General features: G+C 34.1%; 1 protein-coding gene across 1 annotated transcript in view; it reads right to left on the bottom strand.

The window, feature by feature from the left end:
- stan (Protocadherin-like wing polarity protein stan) overlaps positions 1 to 24,793 on the bottom strand; it is an 85,312-nt gene that overhangs the window by 4,762 nt on the left and 55,757 nt on the right. The window contains exons 2-39 of the mRNA XM_077427160.1: positions 12,869 to 14,115; positions 12,586 to 12,787; positions 12,376 to 12,516; positions 12,104 to 12,303; positions 11,755 to 11,880; positions 11,514 to 11,680; positions 11,294 to 11,436; positions 11,038 to 11,217; positions 10,781 to 10,968; positions 10,465 to 10,702; positions 10,170 to 10,374; positions 9,940 to 10,092; positions 9,178 to 9,866; positions 8,971 to 9,103; positions 8,697 to 8,896; positions 8,441 to 8,593; positions 8,062 to 8,362; positions 7,758 to 7,992; positions 7,481 to 7,685; positions 7,259 to 7,401; positions 7,046 to 7,180; positions 6,816 to 6,970; positions 6,573 to 6,739; positions 6,212 to 6,490; positions 6,029 to 6,142; positions 5,771 to 5,948; positions 5,525 to 5,664; positions 4,145 to 4,328; positions 3,662 to 4,077; positions 3,392 to 3,578; positions 3,005 to 3,325; positions 2,724 to 2,927; positions 2,144 to 2,639; positions 1,933 to 2,074; positions 1,638 to 1,859; positions 529 to 749; positions 306 to 452; positions 5 to 208 (exon numbers count right to left, since the gene is read on the bottom strand). Coding sequence (XP_077283286.1) covers positions 5 to 208; positions 306 to 452; positions 529 to 749; positions 1,638 to 1,859; positions 1,933 to 2,074; positions 2,144 to 2,639; positions 2,724 to 2,927; positions 3,005 to 3,325; positions 3,392 to 3,578; positions 3,662 to 4,077; positions 4,145 to 4,328; positions 5,525 to 5,664; positions 5,771 to 5,948; positions 6,029 to 6,142; positions 6,212 to 6,490; positions 6,573 to 6,739; positions 6,816 to 6,970; positions 7,046 to 7,180; positions 7,259 to 7,401; positions 7,481 to 7,685; positions 7,758 to 7,992; positions 8,062 to 8,362; positions 8,441 to 8,593; positions 8,697 to 8,896; positions 8,971 to 9,103; positions 9,178 to 9,866; positions 9,940 to 10,092; positions 10,170 to 10,374; positions 10,465 to 10,702; positions 10,781 to 10,968; positions 11,038 to 11,217; positions 11,294 to 11,436; positions 11,514 to 11,680; positions 11,755 to 11,880; positions 12,104 to 12,303; positions 12,376 to 12,516; positions 12,586 to 12,787; positions 12,869 to 14,055 — 9,101 coding nt within the window. The 5' untranslated portion in view covers positions 14,056 to 14,115. The remainder of the gene's footprint in view (positions 1 to 4; positions 209 to 305; positions 453 to 528; positions 750 to 1,637; positions 1,860 to 1,932; positions 2,075 to 2,143; positions 2,640 to 2,723; positions 2,928 to 3,004; positions 3,326 to 3,391; positions 3,579 to 3,661; positions 4,078 to 4,144; positions 4,329 to 5,524; positions 5,665 to 5,770; positions 5,949 to 6,028; positions 6,143 to 6,211; positions 6,491 to 6,572; positions 6,740 to 6,815; positions 6,971 to 7,045; positions 7,181 to 7,258; positions 7,402 to 7,480; positions 7,686 to 7,757; positions 7,993 to 8,061; positions 8,363 to 8,440; positions 8,594 to 8,696; positions 8,897 to 8,970; positions 9,104 to 9,177; positions 9,867 to 9,939; positions 10,093 to 10,169; positions 10,375 to 10,464; positions 10,703 to 10,780; positions 10,969 to 11,037; positions 11,218 to 11,293; positions 11,437 to 11,513; positions 11,681 to 11,754; positions 11,881 to 12,103; positions 12,304 to 12,375; positions 12,517 to 12,585; positions 12,788 to 12,868; positions 14,116 to 24,793) is intronic.

Below are 24,793 nucleotides of genomic sequence, written 5' to 3'. Positions count from 1 at the left end.
TTACCTATGAAGATTTTCTCGTACTCGTACGTTGAATAGACAATATCCGAGTAGTAGTGTTATAGCGTGTGCCGGAAGGGCAGCTAATAGTCCGAGCGATAGGAAACTACTTGAAGATCCACCACCTCCTTCACTCGCTAATAATAAACACGTTGCTCCACCGATGGCCAACATTGGAGCTGATAATACGGCGACACATACCAAGCTCCTATAATACGTAAAACATGTAAATATATAAATATAGACCATGTAACAATTCAGCCAGTTAGAAGTCAAAGATTTTTATAATATTATATTATATGAACCTCAAATTTCCAAAGCCTAATATATGATCTTTCAGTGTAAATGCAGCTCTTACAGCTGAGGCCAGCGTGACTAAACAAACTGCGCCTAAAACACCAGCCGGGATCACAATCCACCACACTAGACTTTCATGCCAAGATATCCAGCAACTGAGTAAAAATAAAAGATATAATTTCGTTTATTCAATATACGTATATTTGGTAGGAAAAAGGTGTGACTACTTACAAAAGTGTGTTGCCGTATTGATGAGCTCGAACTCCAGCAGCCAAAGCGACAATTATAGCCGGAGTGCCGTAGCCAAAAGCCAGATGAGCTCCGGCTGGTCCATGGTTGACGTCTCGCACTTCACGTACCATGCGACGCAATTGCCATGCATCAACTGTTTGCCAAGTACAACAGCACATCCACCAGTAGTGTAACACCATAGCCAGAAGTTTGCATGCAAACTATACAACAAAACAAGATTTGTAATACATTATAAATGCTTTTGTAAGTACGTATTAGCACATTGGTTGCCAGAGCTGTTTCAAATTCCTTGTCCAAGACTGCCATGGCGATAGTCGATGGTTACAATTTCTAATTATTTTAAGATCTTCCTCTACAATCTATGGTATATGACAAAATAGCATTAGCACTAAGAAATAAATCCATTTTCTGTCAATATCTACTTGCTTAAGAGGGCTGGACACCAGCGCCTTGTCCATACAAACGTATTAGATTTCTCCCTTCCTCAATTATGGCACTAGAGAAATTATTTTTTAATATGCTATGGATATCCACCATTGGGTTGCATCTATTGTTTTATTTTTTTGATTAGTTATTTTTTATAGGAGCTAGGAGCCGCCAAACATCTACGAAATCGCCTCTTTTTTACACCCAAGAAAAGAGTCAAGCGTGCTTATTTAACGGTCGATTTAAAAAAAAATACGCGCATAGTTGCACAGAAAATATCTTTCTCATACCGATGATGAAATTTTTTTAAAAATTGCTCCAGTTTAGGAGGAGAAAATTGGAGAATACGAAACCTCAATTTTGTCGATTTAAAATACGTATTATCTGGTCGAAGCGCAACTGTCGCATTCACTCAAAATATATATTGATATATATTGTCGCATTCACTCAATATATATATATATATATATCGAAGAAAGGAACGGCAACAAAATTAAGGTTTCGGGTGTACAGCCCTCTTAATATTCAAAGTAATAGATTTCGACTAATAAATGAACCCTTGACAATTGACAATAACCTTGGTAGTTTTCGACCAAACAGCGTTCAACGATATATCGTTGATTGGCATCCAAATGATTAAACAACAAATAAAAAATAATTACTTCGTTGGCAACGAGCGAACTTCTTCCTTTCAGTGCAATGAAGTATAACACTTCGGACATGAACACAGAAAAGACCAAATTTTTGTGGATAGTATTGGATATCGTAGCAGCACCGCCTCGCACTAAACATAGTGCCAAGAGGACTAAGAGTAAAACAGGCAACGATAAACAGAATGCAGAATAAGATGACACGTCTTCTAGTAACGATGGTTCAGGTATGTACTGAAAAATATAAAAACGAGTTAAAAAACAAAGATTTGACTTATATTTTAATACAATTGGTAACTTTATAAACCTCCAAATCGATGACATCAATGAGAACGGCAAACGTTGAAAGGTGATTACAAGTACAATTGACGAATAAGGGAGAATCAGAAAATGAATCCCAATCGTAATCAACGTCGGTTTGACATCCAGCACGAGACCATTCACCAACACTATAAATGTAATACTTAGTGTAATGGACGATAAAAAATTATAATTTCAATCTAACAACTATGGCTTACCCTCTGCTGTACGTCCAGTGGACGCATTGGGGATTGACCCTCGAGTTGAATCTAATAGGTTCGATATCCAACCACAATTGTAATCTTATGGGCGTCCTTAGATTGATATTGCTCAAGGATTTGTAAATCAATTTTTTAGATTCGCTCTCCTTATTTGTATTTCTGTTGTCGTTTGTGTTGGGTGCTTCTTGGGTGAGCGCCAAAGCTAATGGTTCATTGGACATTTTGTGACCCATCATCTCGGAGTCGACTAGAAAACTTGCTTCATTTTCGGCAGAATCTTTTGAATATGGATCGATATCGAGTTTTTTATAATTGGCATTTATTATTATCGGTGGATGTTCGGTAGTTATTTCTTCTTCTTTATTTTTGATACTTTTCATTACATTGTTTGGATGTGATGACATGTTTTCTTGTGACGTGTTTTCATTTACCATCGACTTGTGTTGGTTTTTGTTGCCTTTGATATTGTAATTCATAGAATTTTCAGATGTATCTAAATATATGAAAAAAGAAAACAATAAAGTATATTCAAGAAACATTTGTAAGTATTTAAATAATTAAATTTGATTTAAATTACCAATTATATTTGCTTGCGATTTAGCGTGATTCCAAACTGGTTCAGGAACCAAAACTGAAATTTGCATTAAAGTAGAAGCAACGCGTAATGGGATACCCCATCTTCGTGCAACAGAAGGTCCACATCTACCAGGTAAAAGTACACCAGAACTATGTTCCCATTGAGTATAAGCGATCACAGCACGTGACAAGCTCTCATCTTTTCCTATAACACAATCATCGATTTTATAAGCATCATCCTCAAATAACAACTTTATATTATTAAAATGAAAATGCAAATACCTTGATTATCGTGGGACTTAATTCCAAGAAGATCTAGTGGTATGTAAGCCTTAGAGTGCTTGTCGAATTTATTGGAATTTTGCAGATAATTGTTGTACTTTGGAAATGATATCATCATACTGTTACTTTTTTTGTGAAATTTAGTAGTTTTTCCATTACTCATATATACGATGCTTTGCATCGGCGAATGTAAAAACGAAGTCGTGTCCGGTAAAATAACACGTTCTGTCGTAAACTGCTCTTCTGTTTGTTTTTTATTGAACATTTGTGCAGGCTCAAAGCCGTAGATAGATTCAGCAGTTACTATATCGATGCCAAGAGCTGTAATGTAAAATATGATGTAGATAAATAAAATCCAGGCGAAAATATTTAAACCTAAAAACATACCTAAATTATCAGCAACAATTTCGAATGGATTTGTGTACGTATCATGTTGATTTTCACCCAAAGTTGTTATATAATCATCAAACGATCCCATTAAACCATCTGTGGAATGTCCTGTGAGTTCTTGTATACGTCGCCATTGCCCCGAGTATCGTGGCAAAATAACTTTACTCGTAGATTTTATAAGATTCTGCATAAAATAAACAACGTTTCATTTTCTATATCACACACTAGTTGTTCAAATTACAATTACATATTATGTATTTTACAAACCTTAATGTAATCTTTGTCTTGACTGTGTGTCAGATTCAATCCTGCCTGATTATTTTCGTAACCAATCAGTGCCATTAAGATACCTTCGACAATTAATATATCAGTGCCGTAAAGATTAGGAGTATCCCTTGTGGCGATCATCAAATTTTCCGCCAATTTGACACCGACGAATGTGTTTATCTCTAGTTCACCCATTTCGATCCTGCCGAGTTGTTTCTTTAAGTGTATGAACGCTGGACTCGTGCAATTGAACATGTCGGGTTCGCGCCAAGGTGGTCTCATGTCTGCTGGACCACAAGCCCTAGAGCCTTTTCCAATCGCTCCAGAAGGACACTGCGCTTCTTTAATCTCACCGAATTTACTGCGTTCCCACCAAACACCAGCAGCCATCGAACGGGGACACCCATCATACACAACTGGAAATATAACGAATAAAAATACGTCTTCGAATGCTATCAGACAAATAAGCTTTCAATACTATACCTTGGCATCCTTCAGACGTAACTTCGGCGTATTGATTTGAACAACTATCACACGCTCTTCCGATAACACCTGGTCTGCAATTGCATTGACCGGTGAGAGGGTCACAATCACCGCCTACAGATCCAGTACTGTAGCACTGGCATGGTAAGCATTTAGTACTATTTGGCGGTTGATAGTGGTGTTCCTAGAATAAAAATAAAAAAATATATACAAAAACATGCTGAAATCACCTAAAAGACATTATCTTCAAAAAATTACTCTGCGGCATAATTCTATACTACATAATTTGGTTTTATTTAGCTGTACGATGTATAAAATAAAAAGGTTTAAGGTTTGTATAAAATCTAAATGTGCATTTAAAAAAAATGAGCATTTCATAAAATTTGTGTGAATTAAAAAATATATTATATCCATAGAAGTAGAATGCATAGAATCGCTCTCAGCCTCCAAAAATGTTGCTACAAAAACTCTGCGCGGCAGAGTTTGTTGATTGTTTGCTAAACTTCGTCTCTCTTCTGACTTTCCGTCGCTCTCTTCGATGGCTCGCTTTTAGACGATACTTTTGTTAACAATGACCATTCTATGCATTCTACTTCAAGGTTTATATATCATTTAAAAATATTTTCTAATATATTAAAGAAAAATATGATATTCGTTGACTTAAAAAAATAAAATAAGACTAAAACCTTTTAATAAATAAATAAATAAAAAAAAGACTTAATCTTTTGAAAAACTACAAATCCATTGTTTAATTAGGTCAACATTTTAATATCAAATGCGGGTATTTTATAAGTGACTTTTACAACAGAAAAATATAAAGCAACCTCAAATGAGTGAAATGCGCATTAACGCATCTTACATATGTATGTATATGCGCATCTCGCATATACTCACTTTCACAACGTTGGCACTTCTCTCGAGTAAACGGATTATTCCGCCAAAAGCTACTTCCGCAAAATCTCGATCACGGAACATCTGGCACTCGAGTTCTTGTTAGTACGATATTTCTCATCAGTACAATTTTCGATTGATGGAGTTTTTGGGTGCCAGATGTTCGATGATCGAGATTTTAGTGACTTGTGCGAGATCGTTTTTTGCGGAATAATCACAGAACCATAATGACCAAGCACCATATTTTTCATTTATCATTTCATGTTTTTTAACTGTGCACTTTTAAATTGTTAAATTATCGAAACATTTTCTTTATTTCATACTACAAATAAAATATTGCTCATGTAACATTTTTAATTTAACAGATATATATTTATTTCACGCGGAATTTATTTTATTCTAATGTGCAAATGATTCGTTCTAAGGAGCAAAGTAATTTTTTTAAATGTACCGTTAAATCGTACCCAAATAAAAACACAATACACTTACTCGACAATAACATTGACCGGTGGTTTTATTACAATCTGGATGATACCCGTTTTCGATTTCGCATTGGCATGGACCACACTCGTCACTGCCCCACCAACCTGACGGACACGGCCGTGATCTTTGGATATCACAATACTCACCTAAAATACATAACAAATACGATTATGATACAAATAATAATACAACAACGAATATGTATAATTATAGCATAAATGATGAAATTAATCATACAAAAAAATTACAAACCAGAAAATTGTTTTTCATCTCTACAATTGCATTTGTATCCTTTGGCGAGTGATATATTAGCTTCGCACATACCATTCATTCCGCATGGTCTTACATCACAAATGGGACGGCAATCGTCACCAACAGTTCCACTTTGGCATACGCATTCCGTTGTATCCCATTTTGCTCTGCATTGACTCTGTAAAATTTGAAGATTTATAAATAGTATGAATTCATTGGAAAATGTATATATTATTAAAATTTTAATTAAATCAATACCTGTGCGGGACAAGCAGACAGTAAACAATCAGCTCGTGAATGACAACCGTCTCTAACATTCTCTTTAACTGTAGGTCGATTTAATACTGATTGAGGTGTGCCTACTCTTACATCCTAAAATCGATACATCAATGAAATAATTATGCAACATGTATGTAAAAATAAATGCAATAAAAATCATACTTGAATACATCCTTCGAAATATCCGTAATCAGTCGCCAATACACTTCCGATAGATAATGAATCGGGTCCTCCTAGCAAGATTTTCCCAACATATAATCCTTGAATTTTGTTAGCAGACATTGGCAGTAAGGTAACTCTAGAACCGTAGTCAATTCCAACGGATATGTCAGAGCCGAGCCATTTAATTTCAATTCTATGCCATTGGCCGTCAGATAAAATTGTACCAGGTAAGAACATCGTTTCACTATTGAATGTGTAGTGAAGAAGTCCAGATTTTAACTGTAATGATATTTTAATTATAAAACCATGGTAAAAATTGAATATAATTATGATGGTATTAAATAAACAGATGTATTCTTACGCTAACAATGATAGAACTATTTTGTCCAATTAACACAGACATCAAAAAAGTATCTTGCTGTCTTGTTCTTACTGAAAGAGCATTGAGCCATGGTAATTGTATAGGTCGTAAAAGTGGATTGAATGATAATATTCCATCTCCGCTAAATCTCCACGGTTGTGTTATAGCTAAAATTATCATAAAAACTTGTATAAAAATTGAATATCAATATTTTAATTGATAGAGAATGATTAAGAGCCATACATTCACCGCAATCTTTTCCAGTATAGCCTTCTGTGCATTCGCAAAAATACGTGTCCCAAATGTCTCGACATTCAGCACCATTGTGACATGGATTGGATCCACAATAAGATCTTTTTTCTGGACAACCGGCTACTGTGCCATTATCAGCGACAAAACTGATAACAAAACATATTATATTATAATAAATAAATATTATTTAAATGTAAAAAAAATATTTCTATAAATATTACCTATTCAAATCAACAAATTTATGGTCAATGTACAGATCAGATATACACCCGATGAAGTCTTTAGTTTTTACTTGGAAACTAGATGGAATACTGGGCAAGCCGCCTATTTGTAATGGTCCAGTTAAATCAAGGAACCTACAGAAGTAAATAAAATTTAAAATATACGAGCTTTATACAGTTGTTAATAAATTTAAGAACATTGAAAATAAAAACCTGTGGCACGATTCGGTGAGAATCGCACATCTTTCTGGCAACAAATGCTCAGTTTTATTGGCACACGCCCATTTCACACCCAACTGTGAAGCTCCAGCTAGGGATAATGCAGCATCACAATTGTCGACCGATAATGTCGCTGTCTATATATGATCAAAATCATTTCAATAAAGACATTGAAAAATAAAAGTAGGTATATATTATATTTTTATTTTGACTAACCTTATTAATATAGTGCACTTCTATAGTGTGCCAATCGCCTTTTGTAAGGCCATCTGGTACAGTTACGGAGACAGTCGTTACGCTTCCACCGAGACTGAACGAAAATTGAACGTTGCCACCAGCTATCTCAAGCGATACGAAATCATGACGCTCATTGAAACGACCATTGTATAGTAAAAGTCCATTAGGATGCTGAGTTGCAAACCTGAGTTTTATTGTAAGATAAGTTAAGTTTCACATACAAAGTTTTTATCGAACAAATTGATTGAAGTCATACCTAAGTTTAATGTGAAGTCTATGTCTTTGTTTCAAACTTGGAAAAGTTAAGAACGACGTTCGTGTAAAACTTCTTGCTCTCAATTCACACAAGTCTGTGGTATGATTCGTATCAATACTACAACCTTGACACAAGATCCCGCCTTCTCGCCGAGGAGCACACTGAGAACCAGCCTTACAAGCGTCTCCCAATGATGAACAACTTGCTTTCTTAAGAACAGTCTCACAATCAATACCTTAAATGGATTAATAAGTTATTAATAAATATATGTAAATCAATTAAATTAAATAAAAACTTTCATTACCGGTGAATCCGGGTGGGCATACGCAAGTATAACCGCCTTCTTTCCTCATGCAAGTGCCGTTATTTTGACACGGACTGGAATAACACAAATTAACTTCAGCATCGCATAAATAGTGCTCTTTAGAACCAGTGAACCCTTTCGGACACTCGCAAGCAAAAGTCGTGACGGGGTATATCGGACGGAAGAGGACAGTCGAACTGTGTATGAAACCAGATGCATTTCCAAACTTGAGAATCGTTAGACACTCTTCAAAGTTAAGACATGGTTCTCGCATACACATATTATCATCGAACGCCAAAACCTTCAAAATAAAATCACATTAATAAACGAATAATTCATTTATGCACATCATATGTCGTTACATTACACAAAAGTATACCTGAACGGTAGCTAATCTTGCTAAAATAGCTCTATTTAAATAGACACGTTCTTGTAAGTATACTGGTGTATAAAATTGAGCTTCACCGGTAGCATCAGGTTTTCTCGCAGAGAAGGATATATTTAAAATGTTGGCATTGATAACAGTATCGTCCTAGAAAAACAAAATTAATTAAAAATTTTAATAGTACTAAATAATTTAGTCTGTGTCGAGTATGAGATGTCAATTAATTCAAACATGGGATTTAAATGCTCACCTGTATACTAAAAATATAAATATTTTCTTTGGGACATGGTATGATGGCTGCTAATCCATCAATGAAAAATGTAAGCAATGGTGAAAGGAATGCTTCAGCTGTCATATCATTCAAGCGGATGGTTACTGAATTGTATAGCATTTCTTCGGTGATCAAGCGAACTGATAACTGCATCATGGCTTTTACTTCATTGATTCCATCTATTATGATGAAAATAAAAATTAAATAATACAATAATATCAAACAAAAATAAATGTCCAAGTTCGTGAACTACCTGAGACTGATATTTCCATTGTGGCTAATCGCGGCACGTTTGTATTCAATTGTGGAGATAAAGTAAGACCACCACTAGATTGATTCATCATGATTAAATTTGCATTATTTCCAGAGAGCACTTTAAAGATTAACTGAAACAAAATAAAACATTAATACATGTATATCTCTCTCATAATAATTAATCTCTCACAAGAAAATATTCAACCTTATCGGTAACATCAGCATCGAAAGCAGGAACTTTACCAAATACACCAACGGGGAAGCAATCTTTGAAGTTATTAAATATAACTTGGAAATCTTTCAAAATAGGCGCATTGTCGTTTACATCGGTGACGAGGATTTCAACATGTACGTCACTTCTGAGAGGCGGGCTTGCAGCTCTTATTATAAGTTCATATTTCTTTCGAGGACTTTCATAATCTAAATCCAAAGTGGTGAGCAATTCAGCTCTATCTGAACCAGGTCTCGTTACCAAAGAAAAACTATTGGAATCATCACCACCTATGATTGAGTAGTGAACTATAGCATTAACACCTTCATCTGGATCATGTGCGTGTATTTCACCCACTGTTGTTCCGATTGGACTGTTTTCTGCGACATACAATGTTAATTTATCGTCTTCAAATGCTGGCGGTGAATCATTCACATCTTCAATTCGAACATGAACTAAGACTGACGAGCTCAAAGCGGGAGTGCCTCTATCGACGGCAAAAGCATAAAGATCATACGCTGGTACAGATTCTCTGTCTAAGCCTTTATTTGTACGAATAACTCCAGAGCTGTGGTCGACAATGAACGAACCATCTTCACGATCTTTTGGAGATAGCTCGTATCTAATTCTTCCATTCAGATTGATGTCAGCGTCTGTTGCGGAAATTTGAGCTACAGATGTACCTAAGAATAAACAAAATAGTGATTAAAACGAAATTGTTTGTAACTAAGAAATATTTATATATCAGAAAAATACCTATTAAAGCATCTTCAGGAACACTTGCTGAATACATTGGTTGTTTGAATATGGGTGGATTGTCATTGACATCAGTTACAGAGATTTCAACATCTGTTGTATCAGAATGAGGAGGTGAACCTCCATCTCTGGCAGTAACAGTCAATAAATAGCCTGAAAATAAATTTTAATACATTTTAAATGTATATCAAAAATTTAGATTAAAATTTAGAAGGTTTCATTTAATTTACCGCTCAAAGTTTCTCTATCGAGCAATTTATTTTTAATGATAGCACCGGTTTGAGAGTTTATGACGAATTCTTGATCTAATCCTGCCAAAGCTTCATTGTTAGTCTCTCCGCCGAGTGAATATGTGATCTGGGCATTTATGCCGACATCACTATCCGTTGCAGAAACCACGAGAACCGTAGTACCAATCGGCGCATCTTCAAATACCTGAAAAACATATATTGAATTTTATTATAATTTGAAATTCTATATAAATACAGCACTGTGTTCGAAATGCATATGCTAAAATTAACTTACAGAAGCGGTATACGGAGCATTTTCAAATACAGGCGCGTAATTATTAGCATCTGTGATATTAATATGCACAGTTGCTGTATCGCTACGGCCTCCTGAATCCGAAGCCGTGACTGTTAAAACATATCTCCTTTCCTGTTTGAAATCTAAGGGTTGTGCGACGGTAATAAGACCTCTACCATTTTGCGAAGTGATGGCGAAACGTCCCCTGGTATTGCCTCCAGTTAATTCGTAATGTAGTCTATAAGCAAAATAGCGATATAAATAACGGTTGAAATATGAGTAATAATACAAATAGAAATATGAGTAAATTTATAACCTGCTATCCTCATCAGGATCTGAAGCTACAACTGTAACAACTGGAGTTCCCGGTGGTTCGTCTTCAGCTAAATTAGCTTCGTATCGATTAGGATCAAAACGAGGATCGTTGTCATTTACATCTTGCACAGTTAATGCGACTGAAGCTGTCGCCGACTTCGGAGGTGCCCCGCCATCGGTTGCAATAACCTACAAAGTATAAAAATTCAGCACAAATAATTCCAAAGCGTACTTCAAGACAAACAACAATCAACTCACTTGAAAATTGAACTTCGATTGATCTTCTCGATCTAATTGTCTGGTAGTAAAAATCCAACCAGTACGCGGATCAATCGACAAAGGAAACTTCTCTAATCCACCCATCATAACCAGATCCCGTTCATCGACACTATAAGCTAGCTCAGCATTTGCTCCTTCGTCTGCATCGTATGCTTGAACCTACCACAGACCATCAACACTGATTAATTTAAATACTTCAATATAATAAATACAAATGAATAAAATGGATTTATACCCTGACAACGCTGTACCCAATTGGAATACTTTCACTAACAGCCTCCTGAAACAATGATGTATAAAACCTTGGAGCATTGTCGTTAACGTCTTTAATATTGACTAGAAGTTGAGTTGTATTTGAACGCGGAGGACTGCCACCATCTGCAATGAAAAAATATTTCAATTTAATACACATCATATGGCGAATATTCCAATATACAAAATAAAATTAATCAAACCTTGAGCTCTTATAATAAGTCTGTAATTTCTAAGAAGTTCATAATCCAAAGGCTTAACCAACGACACGTCTCCGCTCAGACTGTCTATAGAGAATTGAAGCTGAGTATTACCTCCGATGATTGCATATCTCAAAGCAGCATTATTACCAGCATCGGCATCAGTAGCTCTAAAAACAAACATTTCCATATTAAGCGAGAGAATCTTACGGTAAATTAATAACATAATACGATAATATCAGACCTTATGTGCGCAATCACCGGATTATCGGCTAGATTTATATCTTCATTCACCGACACTGTGTAAGTCCGTTCACTAAACTGAGGATAGTTGTCATTATCGTCCAGGACACGCACATTAACAGTGGCACTAAAAAAGTTAATATTAGTTAATGAAATATAATCACTTTTCAATACGTTTTAGATTTAATTGTAAACCTGTTTTTTTTTTACTTGGTAATTACTATGTTTATTATATTTATTTATATGCGTACATACATATGTGCACGTATTTCTGGCCATAGTGATGTATTGGTGATATTTTCAATACCACTATGGCGTACTATGTAACAAATTATAAAAAAACTAAATACCTAGCAGTTCTACGCTCAGAAACGGGATTAGCTTGATCAATAGCATTTACAATGATTGAATAGTGTGATGCTTTTTCCCTATCAAGTTGTGATCTAGTCGACAATACACCGCTTTTTTGATCCATTCTGAACGCTGCCATATTTTCTTCTGGGTCGTTTACTTCTCCTTCAGAAAATACTGAATCGATAGAATATTCAACCTGTTAACAAAAACAAAAAGTAATTATGTTGCATAAAACTTATTATACTCCTAAAAAAAAACATATACTCACTTCAGCATTCTGTCCAAAGTCTTGATCTGTCGCTTTCAATGTGATGATTGTAGAACCTTGACTGGCTCCTTCCCTCACAGATGCTTCGTATTCTTGTAGCTCAAAGACAGGAGTGTGATCGTTGCAATCCAGAACGTTTATCTTTAAATTATATACCGAAATTGTTTATCTTGAATCTTCGTAGTACAATTACATCACTTGTATACATACCTGAAGAGTCGTAGTGCCCGATCTCGGCGGAAAGCTATCATCTACGGCGGTGATTTTGAAATAGTGCACGTCTACAAGTTCACGATCTAACTTGGTTAAAGTAGTTATTGTGCCAAGTTTCGAATCGACAGCAAACATTCCCTGAGATCTAGCATCTGTTATGCTTGACATTGAGTAAGTCACCGGGCTATTTTCAGGGTCTCTAAAATGGTGAATAATAACTTATATCACTGTATATAAACGCAGCATAGTTTTCATCAATATATATAATCCATGTACTTACCTAGCTCTTACTGTAGTAACAAGTGCTCCGGGTTCTTGTTCTTCAGCGACGGACACGACATACAAAGCTTGATCGAAGAATGGTGATTGATTTCGCAATTCCCTTCTAACTCTCTTGGCTATATCGGTGTCATTGAACTCCTGGTGGTGATATACGACTTTCAATCTGTGCTCCATATCGACTATCTCTGGAGTATCGCACTTGTAACTGAACAGTACTGTAATTTTCCACATTTGCTCCTGGATGCACAAGTCATCACTGGCGACTAAATCACCTTGGCTGGATTCGATTTTAAATCTCAAATCGTCTACATCTACAAAAGTGACTTTGCAGTGTTGCACGATTGTCTTCGGAAGAAAGGACGCCAAGGAATTGATGTATTGAGATTCCTTCAGACAAATTTGATTCCATCTATCAGCAGTAGGTATGGGATAGCTTGCATAAGTCTCGGAAATCCATTGCTTAGCTACAGAAAGCTTCACATTGATAGACATGTCGAAAGGATAATTTCTTTTTCTACGACTCTTGCGTACGTGAGCCATTTGAAATGAATAATAATCCTCTTCTTCGTTGTAGACCTCTCTTTTGTGACGCGAATGCAGACTATTAAATTCATCGTCTTCTAACAATCGAACGTCGATGTCTTCGTATTGGTTCTTAAACGACACGTCTCTCTTTTCTCTGTGGTAATAGTCGTCGGATTCGAAGTCAGTTTCATCGACAGGTAAGTCTTCATCCAGATGCTCGTTGTCGAATTCATCGTCGTTGTGAGTCCATTGATTGGGAACGTCCTCGTGGGTGCATCCAGGTCCTGTGATGAGGATTCGAAGTGGCAGGCTGTAGTAATTGACGTCTCTTATCCTATTCGACGTGGAGTCGACGTAGAGGGTGAAGAGGTTTGGGTAGAGGATGCCATCGCACCGGAGATGTTTCTTCAAGGTGACCAGGCCTAGTTTTGGGTCCACGTGAAAGATGTGATGGACAAAGTTGGCCGTTCGATAGGCGTTTATGACGTAGTGTCGCTCCGAGCCCAGCTTGTAGACGGAAGAGTCGAAAATCACCTCGCCAGGTGGTAGAGTGTCTTTGACGAGCAGCAAATATGGCGTGGAGGTTTGGAACAGTGCCGCTAGAGCAAGCAGGAGGAGATGGGGTGGTAGGAAGCGCCATGTTGGGGAGCGCATTAACATCTTCACCACCGATCTTCACTATCTGCCTCGTCTCAGTGCACCTTTACTGCGTGTCATTTTCTGTAACAATAGAAAACTCTTTATAAACACCTCCATGATAACAGACATTTTTAATTTTTTAATTTTTAAATGCTTTTTATTATAACTAATTATGTTCGCAATGCATCTTATATACATATTTTAATAGCTACTTATTTACTGATCATTTTATATTTTACAATTTTATTTTATTTTTGTTAGTAATCATAGTATTATATTATTCTAATGTTAATGTACAGCATAATAGGAAAAAATAACTCAAAAACCTATTTACAATTCTTATAAATGCTCATAATACATCTTGTACATACATAATATTAACTAAAGATCGAAGTTTTGCCAACAAGTCCACGGGCTTGAAAAACGCCTATAGGCGTTTTTCAGGCCCATGGATTGAGCATGTACAAAGTAAACAAGAATACTACCCGCTAAACATTTCCAGGTAGCATTGAAAAACAACCCATGACTTTATCTATGTATTTGAGGAATATAAGAAGGTTACAAAACAAAATTCGATATTGAACTGATGACTATGATAGCGATACAAATTGAGCGCAAATGTATGGAAACTTGCACAAAACAAAAGTTCTACTTCCGGTTGTCTGATTGTGTTCAAATTTTTTTTATTACTAAAAATCACTATCAGTATCATACTCATTAAATATCAAGAAAATAAAAATAATTTTAAAGATCAAAATAAAATACTGAAATATTGTTTAAAAAAAAAATACTACTTCCGGTTTACGAATTCTGACCAAAACCCTACCAGCTCTAAGTTAGTACATAAAGGATAGAAATATAAATTTTCAGCTTAATACGTTCAGGGGTGTGGACAGAGTAGTGGGCACAACATTTTCGACCTTTCTAAGAGAAAAAAATCCCACTTCCGGTTTATAAAATATAATAATTTTTTTTATTTTCATCAAATTGATACAAGAAATATACTAGAATTTTTTTGTGACGAACACACATGTTTAAGGGGTCGAAAAAAATAGTGGAAGAAAAATCGAACAAGAGTAAACTGCTACTTCCGGTTGACGGATGCTAACTAAATTTTATAATTAACTTGGTATTAAACTTAAACTTCTAGATATGAAATTTCAGTTCAATAAACCAAAAGGTTTCTGAAAAAAAACATAAAAAACTTCGATTCTCTAGAGTAAAAGTACTGCTTCCGGTTCAGATAGAAATATTTAAAAAATATGAGGTTATAAAAATTATTATTTGTATTATATTTAAAAAAAATTCAGTCCGATTTAGTTAGTGGTTTGGGAGATAATTGAATTCAAAAACTTAAAAAAAGAGGACACCTATAAGGCGAGGTACCATTTCCGGTCAACTTAAAAATTTGAAAAAAATTTACGTCGTGTCGATAAGAATTTCAGTAACCGATACTAAGTTTCAGTTCGATAGGACTAACGGTGTTAAAAATATCCCAAAAATACACACCCACACAGACACACACACAGACACACACACACACACACATTTTTTCTAGATCATGAAAACGTGATCAGTGATCGATTCTGAGTTCGAATCAGTCAAAATCTCGAGTTCGAATCAGTCAAAATCTCGAGTTCGAATTTTCGCATGATCACAAAACTTCATCTATTGTTACTACGTACATAGATAAAGTAAAAAATGCATTAAACATGGTTCGTGTAATCCATGTTATTCATCTGTCAACGTTTATTAATACTGGTTTACACCGGAATTTCTGAATTTATAACCATAGCAGAATTTCCCGATGGAAATCCCTAACTGCTGAGTATTTTACATATATTGAGGCTTGGCATTTAGATTTTGAGCATTGCGTTTTAACAACAATGAAGAAGATGGAACTAATTTTGGAAAAATACGTTCATTAATAGACTTCTTTTGTTCGTTTTATATTGTTGCAAGATATATAACATAGTCTAAACACACCTTTACAAAACTCGAAATCTTCGGCGGTAGTGATCTAGGGTTTGTTTGGATTAGCTACAATTTTTATAGCTGCTTTATATTGGATTTCTAAATAATTCTAGTTGGAAATGTTGGCGAAATTTCCAGCGTGGCGGGCTTTCAACAGAAAAGACGTCAGCACTCAAAGGGTTAAGTCGACGATCTAAAGCAGATTGTATTTAGGTAATCTGTGTTTATACCTGAAGGGTATGGACATTTTGTTGTAATCATCGAGACTTGTTTTACAAATTCAATTACATCAAATATATACCTGCATAAACACGAGGAAAATATGTATATAAATATGTAGTCAACTGAAACACCATTGAAAGTTCAAATCCATTACAATTACGAACAGTTCCGGTTCGAAGTTCGCGGAATAACCGTAACATAGAGGTTTTAGCTGTTCGGATAGTTCGGATGTCGAACCCTAGTTTAGAACATCTTGGACAGACCTAATTGATATTTGATGATTATAAATGATTTTGAGATGTTCGATGCGAAAGTTTAAGCGAGTTTATATTGGCACTTTCATCGACGTACATACATTTAAATACATTTGTAATTAAGCACCCTAAATTTATTACAGTAGACCTTATCTGAAGGTATAAAGATATTTTTCAAAAAATAAAATCTTCATTAATATACTTTTGGTAAGATTCCAAGTATGCACTACTTGGCGTGCATACAATTTTGACTTTATTCCAACGAGTTTACGTGTCAAGATAATATTTGTTTCTTCTATAGATGATTTAAATAATTAAAATTTGAATGAAGTGTATTACATATATATGTTACAGTTAAAGTGAATCTTCCTGTTGTAATATATTTTGACTAGTTGAAATATATTCCAATAAACCGTTATAAATGAAGTGTATGTTTTCAGTTGTAATATTTTTTGACTAGTTGGAATATATAACCCACGTAAGTTGATTCATAAGGCGAATTACATTCCAACTGGTTAAAATATATTACAACTGAAAATACAGTTTGACTATATGTTGCTACCAGGTTAGATGGTGAAGTTAGGTTTTCGTGAAAACGTCACTAGACTAATAAATTGAGTTGGAAAGTCACATTTTTGTTTGGCACATATTCTTAGAGTCATAGGTTATACTTATATTCTTAGAGCTATACGGTACTCATTAACTTTATTCCAGGGGCGTCATTTGGGGGGGGGGGAGGCTGGGATGGGCAGCCACCCCCCCTATATTTTAATGTATTATTATGAATTTGAATTAAAATACTAAACCAACAAAAATAGAATACTGAAAGATCAAAACGTATTTAAGAAACAGCTGTGGAGATCAACGGTTGAGCGATTTGCTAGTAATAATAGAATGCCAATAGGAAAAATAAAAAAAACGACATCGACGAAGTTATTAATTTATTTGCGTCAGTAAAATCTAGACGGTATGAATTATTGTAATGTGTTATATTATATAATAGGTATTGTAAATAAAATGATATTATAATAATAGCACTACAGTTTTCAATATTTATTTAATGCTAATTTTATATTTTTTAGTTAAAAATGTGTCTTCAGGAGATTATTTTGTACTTTATAAATATGCGTTTATACCCAAATTTCTTAATATATTTTTTTAAATTATTTTACAATGTATTAATTTTATTGATAAAAATATGTAAATAAAAAATGATTATAAGAAATAGTTCAAATATACACTCATTTTTTTAATATAATACACCCCCCCCCCTAGAAATTAATTTCTTATTGATCAAAGATTTTGCGCCCCCATGATAAAAGCTGAAATGTCGCCCCTGAATTTATTCTAGCTATAATAATAATCTATAATAACTAGCAAATATTAACGCATTATTGAATTCTAAAGCATCATTGCTGTCAAAACCCAACTGTTATAGGTATAACTTATACCTATATTACAACTAGCGCACATTGTTGACAGTGTATTTGCGCTTGTAGATATATAATTTACTAGTTGAATTGTATTAGAATATGAAAGACCTAAAACGCCAGTTAGAATATACATATAATTAATAACATATTAATAAGCCAGAAGCGTTGCTTAATGGTAGTGTGTATGTTTAGTACACCATACTGATGGTTAGATTTGGGGGTATTTGTGACTCCAAATCGATCGTTTCTTATCAGAGTTTGCCAATTTTATCTAATCATTGTCGAAACGGTTCCTCGAAATTTGCAAAAAATCATCTTTCCTGTTGTCACAAATCTTCTGTATTTATTGTGTGTATAATTTGTAAAAATTATGTACAAAATCTAAATCCATAGATGTCTCAATGGATTAATTCTGAAATTAATTAATTAATTAATTAATTGCTATTTCGTGTTCTTCAGCTTCTGGAAATATAGTGATTTATGTAATAATAAAATGCTGCATTGTTTGTAATTAATTGTCCAGGAAGGCGCATTGGTCAAGCCTTCCTGGTATATATATATTTAAAAAATAAAATAATAAAAATGCAATATTACAACTGAAAATACACTTCGACTGTAACATATGTACATATATAAAACAAAGATCGTTCGTTGCGTGTGTAATTCATTTCTGATTGAATGTCATGAAATACTCAAATAAATACGATTCAAATATGTCTATTTAATAAAAAAAAACCAATGAATGTTATAAATACTAATTATTACAACTATACATAAACTTAAAGTAGATTTGATGCAATTTTATTTGTAAATGGAAGCACTTGGAATGATACCCACTATAAAAAGTGTAAGAAAAGTCGATCAATGCTACATTCGGTAAGTATTATACGGTTTGGAAAGCATTACAGAATAGTCCAATTGACCGTAGAGCAGCATAGACGCGTCTTCCATCTTCTAAATTGACAACAAACAAAACGAAAGACATCTACGTAGACGACAAAATAAAAGGAAAACGTCGCCAACCCCAGTAGTTGCTCTAGATAGGTACTTGCACGCACTTCTCAAACCGAACAAACCGCTTTTGTAATAAAAACTATTCAGCTTTACGACGAAAACTTCTACCTAGAGCTCGAGACGAGTGTTGGATTCTGCTGTAATAATATATACATAATACTATAATCAAAGTGAACAGTCCCAACTACGCTGTTTAATCATGTGTGAAACTAGATTTAGTCAACGGAACAACTTGTCACTCTGGTTGCGTGCTTATCAGATTCTGTCGAGTGGAAAATAAATTGGGGTTCAAAATTTCTGGCATACAAGACCATGTACGACCGCGCATAATTAAAATAATAATTAAAAAACTAACGCCAGATGTGAGATAAGAAAAGAAGATTTCCAGTTAAATTTGATTTTTATTCATTATAGAATATTATACGCGACGCGAAAACCAATAAATGAAACGGCTTATGCTATAGAGATTCGGACGACTTTTATGGGACTTCATTCTTGGGACGGTTAACGACTTCATTACGAGACTTTAAAGTTAAACGGTTTATCTGCAGTTCTGTTTTCCAGTTTGAAAATAAATTGTACTCGTTTGAGGTTCGAAATATTTGACCTTTATGATCAGATACGAATGAACAATGGATTTGAGAACGTTATAGCAGTACCTAGTGCTCTACGTCTGCTATGTCGGCTAATGCGAAAACGAACCCACTTAAACAATCTCCGAATCTTAAATTAACAAAAAAATATATGAAAACGCCAAATCCCCAGAGAAATCTGGAAACCACCGTACATTATAGCATATGCTATTAGTTAAGCACATTAAATACAATTAAATATGGCGCACTTTTGTCGCGTCGCGTCGTGTTACGTTGCGTCAGTATGTAGATACATATGTATATATGATTATTTTCGTTTATAATATTTTTAACATTTCAAAAGTCTTTGAGACGCTGATTAAAAAATTCGAATAAAAATTTAATTAAAAAATAATAAAAATTGAGTATTGATTATAATTAAATTATTAATGAATTAAGAAAATGCCGAAGATTTCGGCAAAAGTGTCTTTTAATTGGAAATTTAAAGTCGGAACTTACATACATACATATGTACATATCTACGTAGATCCGTTATGTTTTCATTTACTCTGATTTACTTTTCATACCTTAAAATAGTATTCTTAGAGTATTACAATGGGTTCTATAATTACTCCTAACAAGAGGATTACTCACACGAAGATCCCGCACACATAAAACCAATTTTGTGGGCAATTCTCTAGTGGGAAATAGTCCATTCACCATTAAAGTGACATTGACAGATAAACAGTTGTTTTTAAACCATTCAATACTACATACATATGTATATCAGTAGAGAGATCGTGGGTTCAAGTACGGGCCAAATACGCTGCTGGTGAGATTTTGTGGTTATTAAAACGCATATTTTGTGGTCTCATGGTCTCATGTTAGAATTTTCCGATGTTTATAACTAAATGTTTCCCTCAGTTTTTTGTAAATTCGAGTTATTGGCATTTCTAATATGTTGAATGTTATAAAAATATGCTACCTACATACTAATGTATTTTTCACATATTTGCGGTGTATCAAAAAATATGTAGATGTCGCTATTGTATTCCAATTTTTTAGTACTCCCTAAAATAATATAGCCATATGTGTCTTCTTGGGATAATTCATATGATGGCATATGATGTATGTATGTAATAAAAATTCAAATAAAAATAAAAATGTCAATAGCATAGCTCGGTGGTTGCATTAATGCCAACCGATGAAAGGTCCCGGCTTCAAGCCCTGATTTGACCTCGATTGAAAATAATTTAATCGCTGTTCAAAATTGGATATACATATGTATGTGATTCCAAGCCAATCGCTTCTTATCAGATGCAAATTATCTGATTTCATTATTGAACCGGTTCCTTGCCAAAATTGGCCAATTACCCACTATTTGAATACAATTTCAAATTTATAATATACTAGTGTTTTTACCCGGCTTTAATTCGCTCGGTATTTGTAATATAAACCGCTTAAACATGGCCAATCTAATAGTAAACATTTTATTAAATTTATTTCTTTTTCCACGAACCAACAATAGTTATAAAGTATAATACGTTTCGAAATTATACATATATTAAAAATAAAATTTATATTCGCACAAGTTTAGCCATGAGTGTCCGTGTCGCTTTGGAGCAACCTTAAATGGCACCACGGTAATAATTTAATTTTTTTAAATAAAATATACATATGTACATATGCATTTATATATATTCGGGAGCTGTCGATGGCAAAAAAACGAATAATATATGGGAGAATCTCTATAGCAAAAAAATGGACAAAAATTGGTTCGAGAACAGTCAGTAATAGCATATTTTCCAACCATGCTGTCAACATTCCACGCCTTACATATATTGATACTTCTTATATACATATTACAGATAAAGTAAAATACGTTATTATTACATAACAGTTAAAAATAATGTATAAAACAAGACAAAACATCGTAATACCCTTACGTCAAACGTGAAGAGCCCTTCATAAGTTGATTGATATAATACATTTCGTGGGTAATCTATTTGACTATGCGTCAATCAATCAATTGAACACAATCATTCGAAGAGAATTTTGCGCCATTATTCATATTAATCCATTTTATAATATACATAAATACGTATGTACATATGTATATCGCATAAAGAAATGCTATTCTTAAGGATCGACAAAAGTTTACCGTTCAAAATAACGACTGTAGTAAAAAAATCCATACGATTAACTCAAGTATAGTATATTGACTACCGTATTTTGACCTCGGTAAATACAATAATAAACATCATCAAAAAAAAAAAAACAGTGCAGTGCGCTCTTTTTACGATTTTAAAATTTTCACACGAACACGTATGAATACGTGCTCGAGAACGATAACCGCAAGTCGATTCTTTGAGTGGGCTTTATATTATATATATGTATATAAAACCATACAAAATTGAGTATTATATATAAAATTGAAAGAAAATATACTTGGAGAAGTCCAGAATGGGTCAACGAGTGCGACATAGCAGGTGTGGAAACGTATCTGAGTGAATTAGACCATTCCTGGAAAAACCGATGAGTCGGAAAGTGAGCGTATTTAGTTTCCGAACGATCGATATATCGTGTCGTGTTTTTCTGAGGGATATTTGAAACTGCTTTTATTTTCTTTTAAATAACAAAATTCAACCCCGATAGATGTTGTGGAGCTTCTATTGAGATATTTAATATGTACGTGACGGAAATTTGGCCGAGTGTGAAAGAAACTGAGGAAATGTCAGTGGCGTGCGATCCGCGCAAGTGGAATAGATCGGTGAAAGAATTTATCTTTGAAAGAAGATCGTTGGAAAATAGATCGATCACTCGTCTTGGAAACTGCGGTAGACCACAGAATCGGTGTGCGTGATGATGCACACGCGATTAAATCATTATGTTTTAGTTTTTCAATATACATAATGCAACAGTCGCAATTTGGATGTTACTAGGACGTAGCTTTGCAAATCATATGAGAAATGATTGAAACTCTATAAAAAAATGCTAATAAGTTGAACTTTAATTATGACCATATTCACTTTCATAAAAATAATGTAATAATAATAACAAATATATCGCACGAAAAAGAAATTACACTGTTCGACAAATGACGACTTTTTTTTGGTTCAGAGACGAGATATGACTTTTCTTATAGATCTATGCCCAGTGAACACGAATCTGGTAATAAAAAATGTTGATTGGCTCGAGATTCGGATATATATGTGTTTTTTAAATCACGCGATTTTTCTATATCTTGGTGTTGTTCGGTCGATGTCTCAAAATCTGTCAATTTTCTGTTCAAAATGAATATTGGAATCTATAGTCGGGTATTTTATATTTCATTTGTAGTACTTTTCAGGTTTCAAACGTCTCTAAGTAGTCGTCCAGTTCAAATCAAAAGTCAAAAGTACGTATTTTCACTTGGGATTTTTTCTCACTGTTAATACTATTTTATATTGAAACATGTTTATTGGGATAGTGTTCTGGCCATACTATTTTCGTTTAAAAGGGTTAATTGGAAGTGTGCTGAATTTTAAACGGTAAAATTGCGAGCTAAAAACTCGTACTAGTGGAGCACGGTTTTAACCACTAGTAATTTATAATTAAACCACTAATAATTCAAAAACAATGAAAAACATTACAAAATTAAAACAAAAATGATATCACTCCATCAGTTGATTCCTGAAGTCTTGGGTTTGTTATCATCCCACTTACGTATACTAGAACTAGAGATATATTCACATAAACAATACTACCAGTTATGTAGAAACGTGGCAGAAAACTTTGATCATATATTTAAACCTTAGCCAAATTTTTTTGTTTTTATAAAAAAAAGCATATTAAAAAAAATGACAGAACTCCACTGTAACTGTTATAATACCGAGACGAAAACGTAAGACAATCCCATGCCGAATACAATGAGGGCTAGAACTGAAGAAACTTTTCTTTGTTTCATTCAAAAATTCAGATAACAAGGGCCGACTTTTTTAAAAAAAATAGCACGACACAACTGGCGAGTACGTCTATATAGCAATTTCATTGCGAAAAACGCACAAATTTCACCCTTTTGTCCTAAGAAGCATAGAACACAACACTGTAATATCATGTAACGACCCCTATTTAATAATCCTTGCACGCGGCGCGTTCAACGGCAAATAGCTCAACTTTCACGCCATCAAAACAATACTTAAAACATACAAAGTAATACATAGTATTAATAACACGAGCGCCGATAAAATACACAAACCTAAGATAAATTAAGTCCGAGTCCAAGTTGAGAATCGAACAGATTAACTTGTAGCCAGACATCGCGTACGGAATTTTAAAACGAACCCTCGTCATAGTTAACGCTTTTAAATCTCTCAGGGGGTTACCTGCCAGAAAGGTTAAGCTAAACTTTGCAATATACGCGACCTGCGGTTTCACTACCCGTCCAAAGTTAACAATAAACCCATCAGATTCTAGCTGGAAATTGAATATATCGACAAATTGAAATAGTTATCGGGTCACACAGATGTCCGATGTTCCATTCGAGTGTCGCCCATCAAACCGCCCTGTAATAAAATATATCGCAATATATGTAATATTGTCTCTGTTTTATTATTATATGGCAAAACATATAAATGTATATACTTTTACGGGCTTCGACCATAATCGGATTGCAAAATTATTCTTACAAGACTTTAAGAACATTATTTTAAGTACCTATTTATTTATTTATTGAAAAATCAACAGGCCTCAGATGTAGAAATTCGTAAAAATAAAGAATAAATATAACAAAATAACATCTGAGCCCAATTATAGATTTTTACTAAATACATAATATATCTAGTAAATATAGACAAACAAATGAAAAAGAAAAGAATAAAAACTAAAAAGGACAATGCATAATTAAACATAAAGCGATATAATATAATTGGATAAAGAATATATAATAGAAATAGAAATACAAATGGATCAATCAATCAAGACTTTCCTGAATTGATGTAAGGAAATACCGAATACTGAATTCATAAATTTTTGATAAAAATGAGAACGTTATATAAATTTATGTTAATAAGTATACATACAACCACAGCGTATGAGCTTTTGTTTACCAGTAGAGAGGTCGTGGATTCAATTCCCGGCCAAATATCCTGCTGGTGAGATCTTGGTGGTTATTAAAACACAATCGATCGTCTCCTGCTTGAATTTTCCGATTTATCTAGCTTAATTGTTGTGACGGATCCAATAAATTAGTATCGCCCCCCCCCCCCCCTAGTTTCTCACAAATTTGAGTTTCTAGCATCTTGAATTTGCT

This window comes from Arctopsyche grandis, chromosome 1, assembly GCF_051622035.1.
Source record: "Arctopsyche grandis isolate Sample6627 chromosome 1, ASM5162203v2, whole genome shotgun sequence".
NCBI lineage: Eukaryota > Metazoa > Arthropoda > Insecta > Trichoptera > Hydropsychidae > Arctopsyche > Arctopsyche grandis.
Note: the sequence above shows the minus strand (reverse complement) of the source record. Positions and strands in the feature narration are given on the sequence as shown.